Genomic DNA, 14,802 nt, shown 5'->3' with positions numbered 1-14,802 from the left:
CTCCATAGAAAAATTAGTTCGTAAGCACAAAAAGTTTCTTTGTTGAAAATATATACCTGTACATATGTATGTATGTATATCGACGACTGAGTGGAAGATCGACCTATCTCGGCAGCCGGTTCAAAAATGCCCTATCTCAACTGAAAATATAAATTTGAAATTATGTTGTGATAGGGCGTTTTTGAACCGAATTCTAAAATAGGGCATTTTTGAAAATTATTCTGAGATAGGACATTTTCCAACTAGCTGCCGAGATAGGTCGATCTTCCGCGCAACCGTCGATATGTTGTACATACTCGTATTTCGATACTCAATTCGAATTGCTTGCAGTGTTTGTGTAAATATATATATATATATACAATTTTGTGTGTGTATGTTTGTTTGTAAGTTTACTTATATTTGATCTGTTCTAGTTATATAATAACACTTAAAACTATTTGTAAATTCACATTGTGTACAACGTCCCCCATACCCGCCATCGAATCAGCATTTTGCTATGAAGCCATCTCGCCATGCTGCTGCATTTCATATCAACTTTCTTTGTTTATGCACTCAACCTGTACACTGCTGCTACCTGATTAGACCGAGTAGATATTCGTGTAACGCTATGAATGTTAATAACACTGAACTACAATGTTGCCACAGTGATTGCCGTGAGAGCCTTTTGAAGCTCGCCGCCGCATGGTTGCATGCATCTGCATCGTTGCAACTTTGTAGGCAACCATGCACGTATCTGCGAATAAATGGACAACAGTAAAAAATTCACACACTAAATAGAAGTAGAGAAACGCACACAAAAGCATAGCAGAACACACAACGCAATCAACCTTTTTGATCCTTTCACCTTCTCCCCATCCTCATATCCCTCCCACATCTTACACATGCTCACACGCATTCTAAATACGAATACATAGCGACTACCCGCAGCCACACTTACCTGTCGTCATAGTAGAATTTGCCGCAATGTGACATTCGTATGATTTCCGTGTCCGTGGTGAGTGTGCCACTGTCCAGCGCACAACCTCGTACCGTTATCGATTCGCCAGTGTCATCTGCATAAGAAAAACAAGAACTTTACAAAAAGTACATCGATTTTGTGAGCAAAGCGTATACAAGTATGTGTGCTTGTATTTGAGTGCAGTAAACGGAAAGCGTATCAAAGTTGTATTAACTAAATGCCCAAGTCCATCTACTACACATATCTAACTACCTTTCGCTCAGCTGACCTACCATAAATGCCCGCAATTTTGATGCAGGCCGTCGCCGGAAAGAGACCGTCACGTCCTTTCCGTCCACCCATGCACGGCGACTCCAATATGGCTGTGGAATAGTTGTTGTGAAAAGGATCGTCACATGCCTTGTTGGCTCCGTTGAATGAGACGCATTTGAAACAGTCAATACAGTTAGCTGCAGAGAAGAAATACAAAAAAAAAAGAACCGTGCACAAAAAAAAAATAACAACATAAACGAAAACCCATTAGAGCTGTTAGGCTGTCATATTTGAAGACCATATTGCATGCAAAGGATATTGTATACATATGTACATTCGGGTGGTCCAAAAAAATACATATAGGAAAAAGTAAAGTCGTAATTTTTATGCTCTCACCCCTTAGGATTGTCGTATACCGCAAAAATATACCTCAATTTTTTTATTTGAAATCAAAAAAATATTTAGAGCTCGCTCACAGCGCTCAAAGTTTTTCATGTATATATTTCATATGAAAAAAAAACATGTCGTAGATATGGTATATTTTTCAATCGGAAAACTGTGTTCCCCTCTTCAGGAGACTTCCAGTAATAATACCCAATTGTTTATTTAATCATTTTTCATAGTAACTATATTTTATACGTCCGACAAAAACCCCAGAAAACGTAATGGGTGAACCAATAAAAAATTATTAAACCATTTTTAAATAAACAATAGGGTATTATTAACTATTGGCAGTCTCCTGAAGAGAAACAGAGTTTTCTGATCGAAAAATTTTGATTTTCAAGAACCCTATACCACTGCCACGAAAAACGTTTTTTTCTCCATATAAATATGTGAAATATATGGAAAACTTTGAGCGCTTTGAGCGAACTCTAAATATTTGTTGATTTCAAAAAAAAAAAAAAACGGTATAGTGGGTGAGAGCATTAGAATTCCGACTTTACTTATTCCACATTCATTTTTGGACCACCCTAATACATATGCGGGTGTGTGTGTTCATATGTATATTTACCTAGTTGTATGCTATGCGCTGTGAGCAACACGATGACACATGATATGATTTGAAAATTCCTGTTCACTCGTAGTATTTCGTTTATAGGCGGCATTTTTCCCAATGCCTTTGCACCGCTGCGCCTCTGCGCCAGTTTTTGCTATTTTGCTTTATCGGCTCTTCAGTTCTTCCTATAAATGCAGTTTACTTTGATTTAAGGCTGATTTGAGTTTCTTTTTCATCATTCTTTCTATTACTACAGCTCCCTTTGACAAATTTCAAAATGTTGCTGATGGTGCATATTTTTTGATGAACTGTAAGAAGAAGATTGGAAGTTTGATTGAAGTTATTATTGAAAAACGAGGATAACGTTTTTGTTAAATTTTTTTTTTTTTGGGGAAAATGACAGTTATGGTCATGATTTACACATTGACATTTTAGTTTCATACCAAAAACCGCACCAAAAACCCTTTTTTTACAAAAAACCAACTACTTCAGTTGGTGGAAATTTATCCTCCACACCACGCCGATCAAAAGTTAATGTTCCCACCGACTTATGGGGAAAAACTGGTAATATCTACAGAGAAACTGCTTATTCTACTTTGAATATTTCTTTAAAGAGAAGAGCTTTGTACCCGAGTCTAAGCTTTTATCTGTTAACTCTCCACGGAAAGACTAACAGGGTATATCTGGCCAAGATAGGTGAAAGTCTTTTGTGAGACAATTGAAAGACAGTAGGCAAGATAGTTTGATCCATGATAAAAAAATAGGAAGGTAGAACCGCTGAGAGGAATTTTTGAACAATTCTTTTTTTCTACTCTCAATTTTATATGATTTTAAAATGTTAGCAAACTTCAAAAAAAAATCATGGCCGACGAATTGAGAGAACGGTTTTACCTTACTATGTTTTTATCATGGTTTGATCGACTTTGTTTATTCTGGCACGAAAGTCTTACAAGAAAAAGTTCCCCTGCCAACTTTCATGGTGAAAAGTTCTTTTGAGAGAAAGCAATTGTACAATATCATATTGCTCGCGCTGCTCCAACAGTCACAACGGCTGAGGCAGCAAAGCACCGGCGTCCGTTTGGGAGATCCGAGGCCGAGTCAAATAAAAAAATTTAACTAAAAAAATATTATTTTTCATTTCATTTTCTTTTCATTTTTAGATTTTATTGTTTCAAAAAGAAACATATTTTTAATTTGATTTAGTTTTTAGGAATTTATTAAATTTTTTTCTTTTTTAGTACCTATATATTTTACTTCTTAATTTATTTAGTTTTTTTTTCGTTTTAATTCCAGATTCTATTGAATATAAAGAAGCGTATTTTTGTGTTTTAGTTTTTTATTATATTTTTTATTTTTATTTATTTTAATATTTTGTTTAATTTGTTTTTGTTATTTTTATGGCCTTTATAACAATTATATTCAGCAATTTTTATGAGCTCGAGGCTGTTTTCAGTGAAAACTTATTGTGGAAAAGCAAATTGTTGAATATAATTTTTTTGTTTAATTAGAATATTTTATTGTTTGAAAATGTTTTTTTTTTTATTTCACTTAACGTTTAGAAATTTATATCTTTCATTTAATCGCACATTTTATATTATTTATAAATTTTTTTTATTTTTTTAGTTTTAAAAAGAAAAATATATATTTTTTTCTAAATTCATTTAATTTTTAACTTATTTTCTTGTTCAATTAAATTTTTTTAAATGGAATTTTAGTTTGTTAATTATATTGAGGAATGTTTTTTTAAATTAAATTTAATTTTTATCTGCTTATTTTTTATTATTTATTTTCTTTTGACTTGGCTTGAAAATTGTATATCTGGCAATTGAGCAGCACATGTACCCAAAAAAAGAACTTCACTTAGAAACTTGGAGAACTATAGATTTTTGATTTTTAAGTTCAATTTATAAGTGCAACGAGAGCCGTGAGAGAATTATGTTGCCATTTTCTCCTGGAAACCGAGAAACAAACTTTCAAATAAAATACATAGAAATTAAAATAAAAACAAGTACAATTTGATACGAGTAAATAAATTTTTATTAAGGATAATTTAGTATCCATTTTGGTGTAAAAACAAATTAAACGTTTACAATTCTACGAGTACAATTATAAGTGCTGAGAATCAAAATAAAGTGAAAAGGTAATAAGTGACACGCTGAGTAATCGTTTCCAATTTTCTAGGTAAGTAAATAATATTTTTTTTTCCAGAGAAGTTTAAAAAAGCTTTATTTCGAAATTTATTTTTAAGAGAGGCTAAATGCAACGAAAGAAGATAAAGAAAGTTTTTCTTCAACATATTTTTGAAGAGAGTCGCCAACTTTTTTATAATAAAATTGTACTTAGCAAATTAGTTGCCAAGTTTGTTTGAAACCATTTTATAAGAGAGCTGCCACATTTCCAAAATTTATTAAATCAAATGTTCTGTTCTAATTATGTAAAATAAAAAAAAATAACAATTTAAATCGATATGAAACTTAAACTATATTCTTACATATAAAGACTATCTATGGAAGATAAGTTGCTCTTTCTACTGAAACGTACGAGTTAGCTAAAGTGTGACTCAAATATTCACCGTGTCTTGAGACATAATTTTTATCCCAGAATTCCCAGGAAAGGCAAATATCGAGACTGATTCGATAAAGATCTGAGTAGCAGCATCAAAATGATCAGCATAACTCCTTACAGGACTTTTACACGATATGTATTTGCACATGTAAATGCTACTTTTTTGCATGTACTATATATTAGAACGCATTACACTATGTTCAAACAGGCACCTAACTGGCAATTAAGAATCTTTTCACCAATTTAAGCCTTAATGGTTACCCAATTTATCATTCGAAAATTCCAATTATTAATGGCCAATTAATAATTAAGTGACAATTAATTTGTATCAGATTCACTATGCAACCCTGCTAGGTATGTTTAATTTTGACTTGGAGGTATGTTTATTGAACAAAGAGCAATCAGCTGATTGATTCTGGTCCTCTTTTACAGCCGATATTCCATCAGGGATGGAAAATTTAATTATAAAATTGTACCTAGTTTAAGGAAAACTTTACCTAAAAGTAAACAGATGTGCCTAAAAAGTATATATGTATTTCTATATAAAGAAAAATAGGATCGATACCATATAAACTTATTTACTAAACAAATTTTCGCTATGAAAAGAATCTCTTCGAGCAGCGCGAGACAAAACTATGTTGTAGAAAAGATGAATCACTTTCCTCCGAGTTCATCGATGTGACGTTTTAAAAAGAAATATTTTCCGTCTATCTGGCGCAAACAACTACAGTTGCATTACTTTGACACAAAGGAGTGAAGCCATTAGACCAATTGCTCGCACCAGAAAATGCATTGAAATCTAAATAAAAATAAGAACTGATTTCCTGAGAAGTTATTTGGCTACGTTCCAAATGTACCAAAAATTGTGTGTTTGTACCGAATGTACTTTCGAGCTAAATAAAGGTACGATTGTACCAACTCTTCCATCACTGTTGGTAAACCAACAGCTGATTTCGTATCGCTAATTGCGCAGCTGACGTGTGTGTGAACACCAAACTCAATGCCGCAATTTAAAGCTTTATAGGCTCAGCTAATCGGCCAGTTTGAATATAGTCTTAGAAAAGTAGCATTTACATACATACATTCGATACAACAGATTGAGGTGCAGCTGTAACATTTGCCAGCATAAAGTTAAACGGTATATCACGCAGGCGGGTCCTCAGGCAAAAGCTAGTATTTTAAATTATTTTAAAATCCTTTATCTAAATTAAAATTAACCTCCACTATTTTGTGTAGATAACGCGTAACTATTTGCAACACTGATTCTGTTTGCATCTTCGAACGAAAATAGCATTACAAATGCCGTTCGAAAAATTATCTGTGTAGTTGATAAGAAGCATTAATCCATTTGTCACTCATTAGCAATCAATTCTGCAGAAAATTATATTCAACTCTGCTTTCAGCCATAATGTCATTTTCTACCTTCATAACCCATTTTTCACGTCTCTTAGCAAACAAAAATACGGCGTAGAAGGCCAATTGGCAAATGGCACTCAAACACGCACTTTTGTTAGTGGAACCTGCCATTTACTGCTACCACTCATAGGAACCATTAAAGATTTTTATACTCGCAACGTGCGCTTATCAAGTTTAATGGAGTTGAAAATTTTGCTCAACAATGGTTACAAAAGTAATAGGAATAACGGCAAAGCGAATAACAAAGGAGTAATAACAAAGGAGGAAAAATAAAGGGGATATTCGGACCAGACATTTCACATTAAACAAACTTAGTTGCGACAGTGAAAGAAAAACAAAAGTACCAAATACTTAACGTTGAAATTGTGTGATTTGTAATGCGTAACGGTTATACATATGTATATTTGTATGTGTGTATGTAAGTAGATGACATATGCAATTCGCAAACATTTGTAATTATAATCAGACAAACTCAAAACAATTACTCCGCGAGCGAGTGTGAATCGAGGTGTATCAAAGAACCGTTTCACATGGAATTTTTGGGTTGGTTCCGTTTGTCATCTCTGTGTAAAAAGCCGCATTTCTCAAATGCATTATCGATTCCCGCAAATATGTCACACTTAAAGATTTCAGGGCGATAAAATGCATTTAATTTTTTTTTTTTAAAACTCCAAAGATGAACATATTCGGCGCAATCTAAAAAATTGCAATTTCACTGGAGACCACATGCCATGAAGTTGTATCAACGATTGAAAAAGGACTGCACAGCAAGGAATATTCGCTGGAATTTTTCCTCGATATCGAGGTAGCTTTCAATAATGTTCATCCCGAATCTGTTGTTAAATCCCTCCTAACGGGCTGGAGTGCAACCGGTACCGGTGGATTTTGTTAAGCTTCTTTTCAAAAAAAGAATTATTATTTAAGAACTAAATACGAGACCAGAGGCACTCACCAATGGGGCGTTCCCTCTTCCCCTACTATGACAAATATCACTCTGGCTGTACACAGCAATAATAAGGCCCATTCTCTTCTACGAGATTATCGTGTGGTGACCGGCGTTAAACTAGACTCTGTCCAGAGTCAAGATGTAACGGGTACAGTGGACGTCTTCTACGCTTGTCACGGGAGCGCTACCCTCTATACCAATCAGATTTGTAAAACTAATTTTATATGATCCACCGGTGGATTTGCACGCCAAATTTCTGACGAATTATAATACTTTTAAGCTAAATTCGATCCAGTAGTGAAGATACCTCAGATTCGGATACATAAAGGTTATGGAAACTCCGCCGAATAATCTACGGAAACTAAGTAGAATATCCAAACAACTCTACTATATCTAGACAACAATTTCACCAGAAGAATTCCATAAGTTAATCGATGGGAAGGTACCACAGCACAAGACTCGAGGTCGACGACTATCTATACAAATGGTTAGGCAGCGAGATTAACTACAGTGAACTCCCACTAAACATCAGATTTCGTGACAGTCCTCCCTTGAAATGTCTTCCGCCCTCCACTAAAAGTAAAATATTATTAATTTTTATTTTGCATTTTGTTCGCCAATTACTTTCAACATAGAAGGAAATGAGAAGAAATCTGAAATGGAGAACCATTTCAATCATTACATCAAACTGGCACTAGAATACATTTGTTACAGTTCTTCTGAAGAGTGTTGGTTAACCGAAATTTCCAAAATATTTTTAAATTCTAGATTTTGTGTACTTTCGATGCAGTTGAAGAAATTGGCTTAACTTAAAAGATGTTTTAGATAATTTGTGCGTGAAAATAAAATTTTGAGTTTTTGCCTCTTATCTTATCTTACCTCTTTTGCATTCGATGCTATGCTGCATTGAAAAATATAAATGTTGAAAAGAATTGGGTAGAGTTTCGCACCTACATATACTTATTCAATTTTTCTTCATCGAAATGTTCGCGGCCCAATCATATTTAGAATGAATTTCTGTAGACTTTTCATATTAAAAGAGAATATTAAAATGCCAAGAGGATTTTATGTGTTGCAAAGTGGCCGTTTCCTCTCCTTTTTTCTCAACAAATGACACGTGGTGTCCTCCTTAAATGTTATTTTGTTGTTCCTTAGGCATTTTAAATAAATTTAGAAATAAAGCATTTTTAAAGTCTTTCCCACTGATACACATATGGTAATAGTTCATTTAAATCATAAAAAAAAATTAAACTTTTTTATAAAAATATCTTTAAAAACTATTTTTATTTATAAAAAACTAGATTTTGAAAGAGGTTCAGAACATATTGACAGAAGTCTTAAAATACATAAAGTAAATATTTTATTTCCGATGCATAAATAGTACCGACTTTTTGTGTGGAGATTGATGCACCCTAATGTACATATATAGGTATAAATTTTGAGTGAATAAGCTTCAGTAGTTACTAAAATAGCTCAGTTTATGTATTTCCGCAAATAACAGTTGCTCGTAAGGTAGGCGTGGTTATAGTCGGATTTTTCCACAAAGAAATACACTAGCCGTTTCGAAAAGATATCTCAATTATTATTCGCATTATCGTGAGCGCTCGGGTTTAAAAATTTTACGCGTAACTTAAGAGGGTCGTGTGCATGAATGTAGTGTCGATGAATGGTAAAATACTTAAGTTAAGAAACATTTATTAAAAGAATTGTGTACAGCTTGCGGCTAGCACGTGGAATATGTTGTAATGTACTAAAGACCCGCTATAAATCACGCATTCAAAGAAATCTAGGAGAAGCAGAAAACACATTTCTCATGAAAATATTTACCACACCACAGCTCCCTATTAGCCTTGATTGTGATTATTGTTGACAGCAAAATTCAAATTTGAAATATGTAAAGTAGGTCGAAGGCATTGCGTTTGCAAAAATAGTGCCCCTACCAAAAATTCCCTATAATTTGCAATGACCGTGAAATGAGCATCATCAACATTGAGTAATCATCACTTGTCGGGGTGAAGTGATTATGATTATCAAGGCACTTAATCATCGAGCTATGTACGTATGTACATAAATGAGATAAGCTGAGCAAAGAGACTTATTCGTTAAGAACCAAAATAATGAGGAGACATAAAAATCATTCTTTGTAAGATTGCTCCCAAATTTTTAAGATTACGTATACGCCACGTGTACTAGCAAGCATCTAATGCCCTCAGTCAGACCATGAAATATCATTTTAAAACCGCAAGTAAAATTAAAAACCAGAAAATGAGGGAACATTTTAATTTTTCCACTTTTCTCTTTGTGATTTATTTTCGCCGTATGCAGCTAAATTTTATTGACGTTTGTTTCTAACAGGTAAACTTTGCATCTCCTAGTCGGCAATTTTGTGATTTTAATTCCTATGTTTTTCGTGTTTTTTTTTGCATCAACAATCAAACATTATACAACCATAAATTTTGATTTCGCAACAATAAAATTGGCCAGTGAAATTATTTACTCTGCTCTTTGCCTTCGGATATACGTTATATGTACATAGTATGTGTGTACATACATATGTAGGCAGTCGTAAAAATGAAGCAACAGCACAAAAGCTGGAAAAACAAATTATTTATTTAGTACCTAAATAATAAAAGAATTGCAAAATGTATTGAATTAAATAAACGAATAAAATTTTATAGAGTAGCCTGTAATAAGTACATAAATTGTGAGTAATTTTTAATACATAAGTGGATTGGCCGCATATTTTGTTGTGTGAGTTACTTTATGTTTTATTGCCGAAGTCATTAATTTCAACGCATTGCAAATTATTGTTTCTTTTTTTAATTTCTGTGCTTAGAAGCGTATTGTATGAAAAAGGAAACAAGATTAAAACAATAAAAAACTTCGATGCTGAGAGGTTCTTCTGGACCTAATAATTCCAGTAGATGGACAGTTGGCGATAGTATTGATGAACATCACCATCATATATCGATACTGCCGACCAAATTTACATAACTAAAAAACGTTAAATATGGATATTTTTATTACAAAAGTTCATTCAGAAAGGATTGAATCAATTCAAAAACAATTCTTGCTTTTTGCATTGCGTAATTTTAACTGGGATTCAGATTACAATCTCCCCCCTTACACAAGTCGTCTAAAGCTCATAAATTTGCCTACACTCGCAAGTCGTAGAGAAATGCTGGGTATAATATTTATCGTAAAATTAATGACAGGCTGGATTAATAGCCCGGCCCTCCTGGCTGAGGTAAATTTTAATGTTCCTTCTCGAATGTCAAGACACTTTCGACCTCTATTTTTAAAGCCATGCAAAACTAATTTTGAACTAAACGAATCATTCCGTGGTTTATGTCAAGATTTTAACTGTCATTCCAGCACGTTTGACGTATCGGACTCGATTTTTACTATAAAGAAAACTATTATTTCCACTCTCAATAATTGAAATACTATCTTTAGCATATCCAATCAGCTGATGAATTTGATTCTGTAGCTGAATAGGTTTAGATCTCGACACTTAACAAACTCCTGTTTCCACTACTCGGCACGAAAAAACTAAAAAAAAAAAAAGGTTCCGTACGTCATGCGGACTGCGCCCCTCGTGTCGGTTGGGCGGGAATGGAGGGTAAAAAGCCGTTGGGATTAATTAATTAAAATGAAATGTGTTTGAAACGATTGATTAAATGATATTTGAGAATAAAAAAATTGTGCATCTTTGAGTAAATTAAGTTTTAATAAAAAAACAGACTAACACATACCTACATATATACATATGTATCTACATACATACACGGATATATTTCAGATGATTACTACATACTTCTTTTTTCTCCGGAAAAAGTTTTAAGCGAAAACTTTCCCTATTGGCCAAGACCTTCCTTTCGCCGTCGATATCCAAATCATTTTGCGGCTAAAGCTGTAAAGATGCTGATGTTCTCCTAACTCATTTAGTACATGCCAAACTTCAAGGACCAACCGACACACCCACTATCCTTAAACTTGAACATAGCATCCGTTATTTATTAAGAGCTCATTCAAGCTAAAACTTGTATACGAAATATTCGTTTTGATTGCATTGAATTGAATTTACTAAATCAATACGAATACTAAATATTGAAAATTAGAGAAGTATACCCATATTCAATGTGTATTCAACAAGATGTGATAGACAACATAGGTAAGGCTCTCTTGTTAGATACTATTATGCCAAAAAATATAAACAAGCGATTCAAAATTAATAATTTTTTTTTCAATTTGACTTTATATTTTGGATGGTTCTTCTGAGAGCAATGTCAAATTCAATCACACTTTGTTGAATATATTTTGCCCACATTTGCTTAGATCGTGTGTGTTATTAGCCAACAAATATATGCCACGACTTCTATGAGTAAATATTTGACCGGCGCCATCTGTCACTATTTCGATTCATTTGTATTTTGTCTCATACTGCAGAAATTTGTATTACTTTTAATATTAGCTTAAGTCCCTGTATTAGTATTCATTTTTGTGTTCGTGCTCGTCTTCGCTTTGTCTTCGTCTTCGGATTTATGTATAAGTTAGCTACCTTTCAAACTACTAAATATAGTTCAGAAATAAGACAATCTCGTGCGTTTGACATTGTGATACTTATTTCAAATACCCGATGAATTAAGTTAAATTTTGTTTTTTGAAATACGTGGCCGCGCTCTTAAATATAGTTCAGAAATAAAGCTTTTTTAAACCTATTTCATTGGATAACAATCTCTTATTCATTTCTTCAATTTATTAAATAATTAAATTTATAAAATGGTGGCAACCCTCTAAGTCTTCAAACTAAGGGATTTTTACCACTCCTTTGTTTGTTGGCCATATTTTGATACTCCATATAACTTTGCAAACTACTTCAATTAAATTTGACTTTTCAAAAAGGTGGCGACCATGTTCAAAATATTTTAAAACCAAACCTTCCTAAATTTATTTCGTTTGAGACCTACTTAAATGATATGATACATACTTAAATTTACTAATCTCCTTAATTCAAGTTTACTAAAATTTTCAAAAAAAAAGGTGGCAATTCTCCTACATGTAATAGATTGGCGCTTACACATATGTTAGTGTTTGACCGAGCTTCTCCTCTAGTTTTGTGGCGTGCGCCTTGACGTTGTTACATAAAGGGAAGGGACCTACAGTTTTACGCCGACTCCGAACGGCAGAAATGCAATCGGAGGTTTGCCACTGCGTGCCGAGGGGCGACCACTTTTAAGAGAAAACCTTTTTTCTATATTTTTTTGTGATGTTGCTTTGCCCGGACTTTGCTAATATTTTCTGAAAGTAAACATATCCAGTAATAAAACACTTGATGGATTTGCATAAGATAGCTCGTATTTTTATTTTATGGCCTACTAAAGTTTTCATGTCCCGGCCTAAGTACACTCTAAAGAAAAATTGTGTAAATTTCCTAGCTAAAAGGTAGGTTACTGATTTCCTACCTTGTTATTCGCGAAATTACATGCTCGATTATTCAACGAATAGTTTGTTTAAATTTCGGACTTTTTGGAGTGTAATATAGCTGCTGTGGTGTGAGTAAATTTACTACGAAAGTGTGTACAAGCTACAAAATACACATCTGCTGTTTGATTTCTCCCGTAGAATTGTGTAACGCCACTAACAAAAACGATTTTTACACATGAAAATGTCTAAACGAGAAAAATACATATTCATCGTGTAAATTTACCAAAAAATTTAAAAAATAAACAAAAATATACTCGATTTATACTCGCATTTTTAAACAGATTTTTTAGAGTGTACTTTTCTAAAAAGTGAAAGAAAAGGTTAAATTAAATGTCTGAGCGAAGTTAAAGGTTAAGACATATTTAATAATATTTCATGGAAAATATTTTCGTAGAACATTTTAACTTAACAGCTCCCGCCTGAAAAAGTCGTTTTGACCCTTACTTCAAGACACCCCGTGTATAACTCAGTGAGAGGGGAGACCAGTATGTTTGCATGTATGTATTTAAAAAAAATATTTATTGGACCAAAAAGTAGTGGGTAGGCACTGTGGCCAATGGTAATCAACTATTACCACCTCCGCTTGGTTGTAAGCCATGCAGAGTCCGCAGAATGCTCCGGAAGCAGTGTCCGGAGGATGCATCCGACTAGGCAGAGCATCCTTTGAACTGCCATCAAATTATAACTTAAGAAAGTTTTATTACATGGCAGTTGAGAAGTGCATGTACATAAATTTCATTAATTTAATGAAGGAAATTTTTGCACATGCAGCAGTACATGGCATGCATTTAGGCGCCTGGTGTTAGCAGTCGCGTCTAAACACCCCGCAAAAAGGAAATTTGGAACTTCGGCAGAGGATTGATATATTCTAGAAAATTATTCCTCTCATATAAATCCGTTCTCTGTCGAACTTACTGCAGTAGAAGAATACGCATTCGACGTCTTCGGCATCGCTTCAGTTGCAGGAATCACATATATTGTTTCTTGCAATTTTTTTTTCAGAGTTAGTGGTAGTTCAACCGATACCTCAAAACTTCCGACTTCAGTACTCCGGCTAAAAGACGTCTTCTGTCCTGCTTGGGACCACGTGCATTGAACATCATTCTTGATAAAACATATTCAAGGTGTTCTTTGAAACATAGCCTTGCATGTTATCTGATACCCAGTTACTTGGTGGCGGGTTTTGTGTTTACCAGGACTCTTTTAATGTAACGAAAACAGCCTTGGTCTTGCTCTCTGCAAAGGCAAGTCCCATTGAGTCCAGCCACTCACCTATGAGCGTTACTGTGGCATTGGTTAAGGTGGATATTTGGATTAGATGATTAGCTACTATTACAACTGCAATATCGTCCGCGAAACCCACTACTTTGGTTTCTTTCATTTCGGGGCATTGAGTCGAAGGTCTTCATCGTACATTACCTATATTCCAGAGTAAGGGTCCTGACGCTGAACCCCGTGGAACACCACCGGTAATCTTGTATTCTTTGGCACCATCATGGGTATTGTTCTGTAGCACTCTTCCATCAAAGTAGTTTTCGATTAATCTAGTGAGGTACGCGGGCACGGCAAGCTCATCTATCGCCGCTAGGATCTTTTGCCAGGGTGCCGAGTTAAAAGCATTTTTTAAAATCGTATGCATCCACATGCATATGTATATACATGAATACCATTTAATTTATTTTTCACATAAACTCCAAGGAAGCATAAATTCTTTTATTTGTTTGGTTTTAGCACCTCGTATATATTTTTTATGCCCATCCACAAAACTTCCATTTGCTTTTCCACCATTACTTGCACATTTTTACTATCTGCTATTGTGATAACGATTCGTTTATCTATATACATATGTACATTAAGGTGGTCTAGAGAAAGTAAAGTCGGAATTTTAATGCTCTCGGACCCGAGGATTTTTCTATGTCGAAAACAGTATAGCCGTTTTTTTTTTTTTAAATTAAAAAATCGTTATAGTTCGTTCAAAGCGCTCAAAGTTACACATGTATTTTATATGGGAAAAACACACGTTTTTTTAGAAATGGTATAGAATCGTTGCAAACCAATATTTTTTAATGGGCAAATTCTGTTTATCCTCAGGAGATTTCAAAGGATAATACCCAATTGTTTATTTAAGAAATTTTTAGTATTATTTATTTAATATAGGTGACCTCAATACCCACAAAAAAA

The 14,802-nt window shown here is 33.9% G+C and overlaps 1 protein-coding gene across 1 annotated transcript in view; it reads right to left on the bottom strand.

Annotated features, from left to right (window-relative positions):
- Positions 1–184: 184 nt before the first annotated feature.
- Positions 185–14,802, bottom strand: part of LOC118740084 — an 82,716-nt gene continuing 68,098 nt past the window's right edge. The window contains exons 3-6 of the mRNA XM_036471581.1: positions 2,223–2,515; positions 1,231–1,407; positions 938–1,052; positions 185–733 (exon numbers count right to left, since the gene is read on the bottom strand). Of these exons, the coding sequence (XP_036327474.1) occupies positions 571–733; positions 938–1,052; positions 1,231–1,407; positions 2,223–2,316 (549 nt within the window). The 5' untranslated portion in view covers positions 2,317–2,515 and the 3' untranslated portion in view covers positions 185–570. The remainder of the gene's footprint in view (positions 734–937; positions 1,053–1,230; positions 1,408–2,222; positions 2,516–14,802) is intronic.

The sequence above is a fragment of the Rhagoletis pomonella genome, unplaced genomic scaffold (genome assembly GCF_013731165.1).
Source record: "Rhagoletis pomonella isolate Grant_MI unplaced genomic scaffold, Rhpom_1.0 Rhpom_scaffold_00001, whole genome shotgun sequence".
In the NCBI taxonomy this organism is placed as follows: domain Eukaryota; kingdom Metazoa; phylum Arthropoda; class Insecta; order Diptera; family Tephritidae; genus Rhagoletis; species Rhagoletis pomonella.
This window is presented reverse-complemented; position numbering and strand designations above follow the sequence as displayed.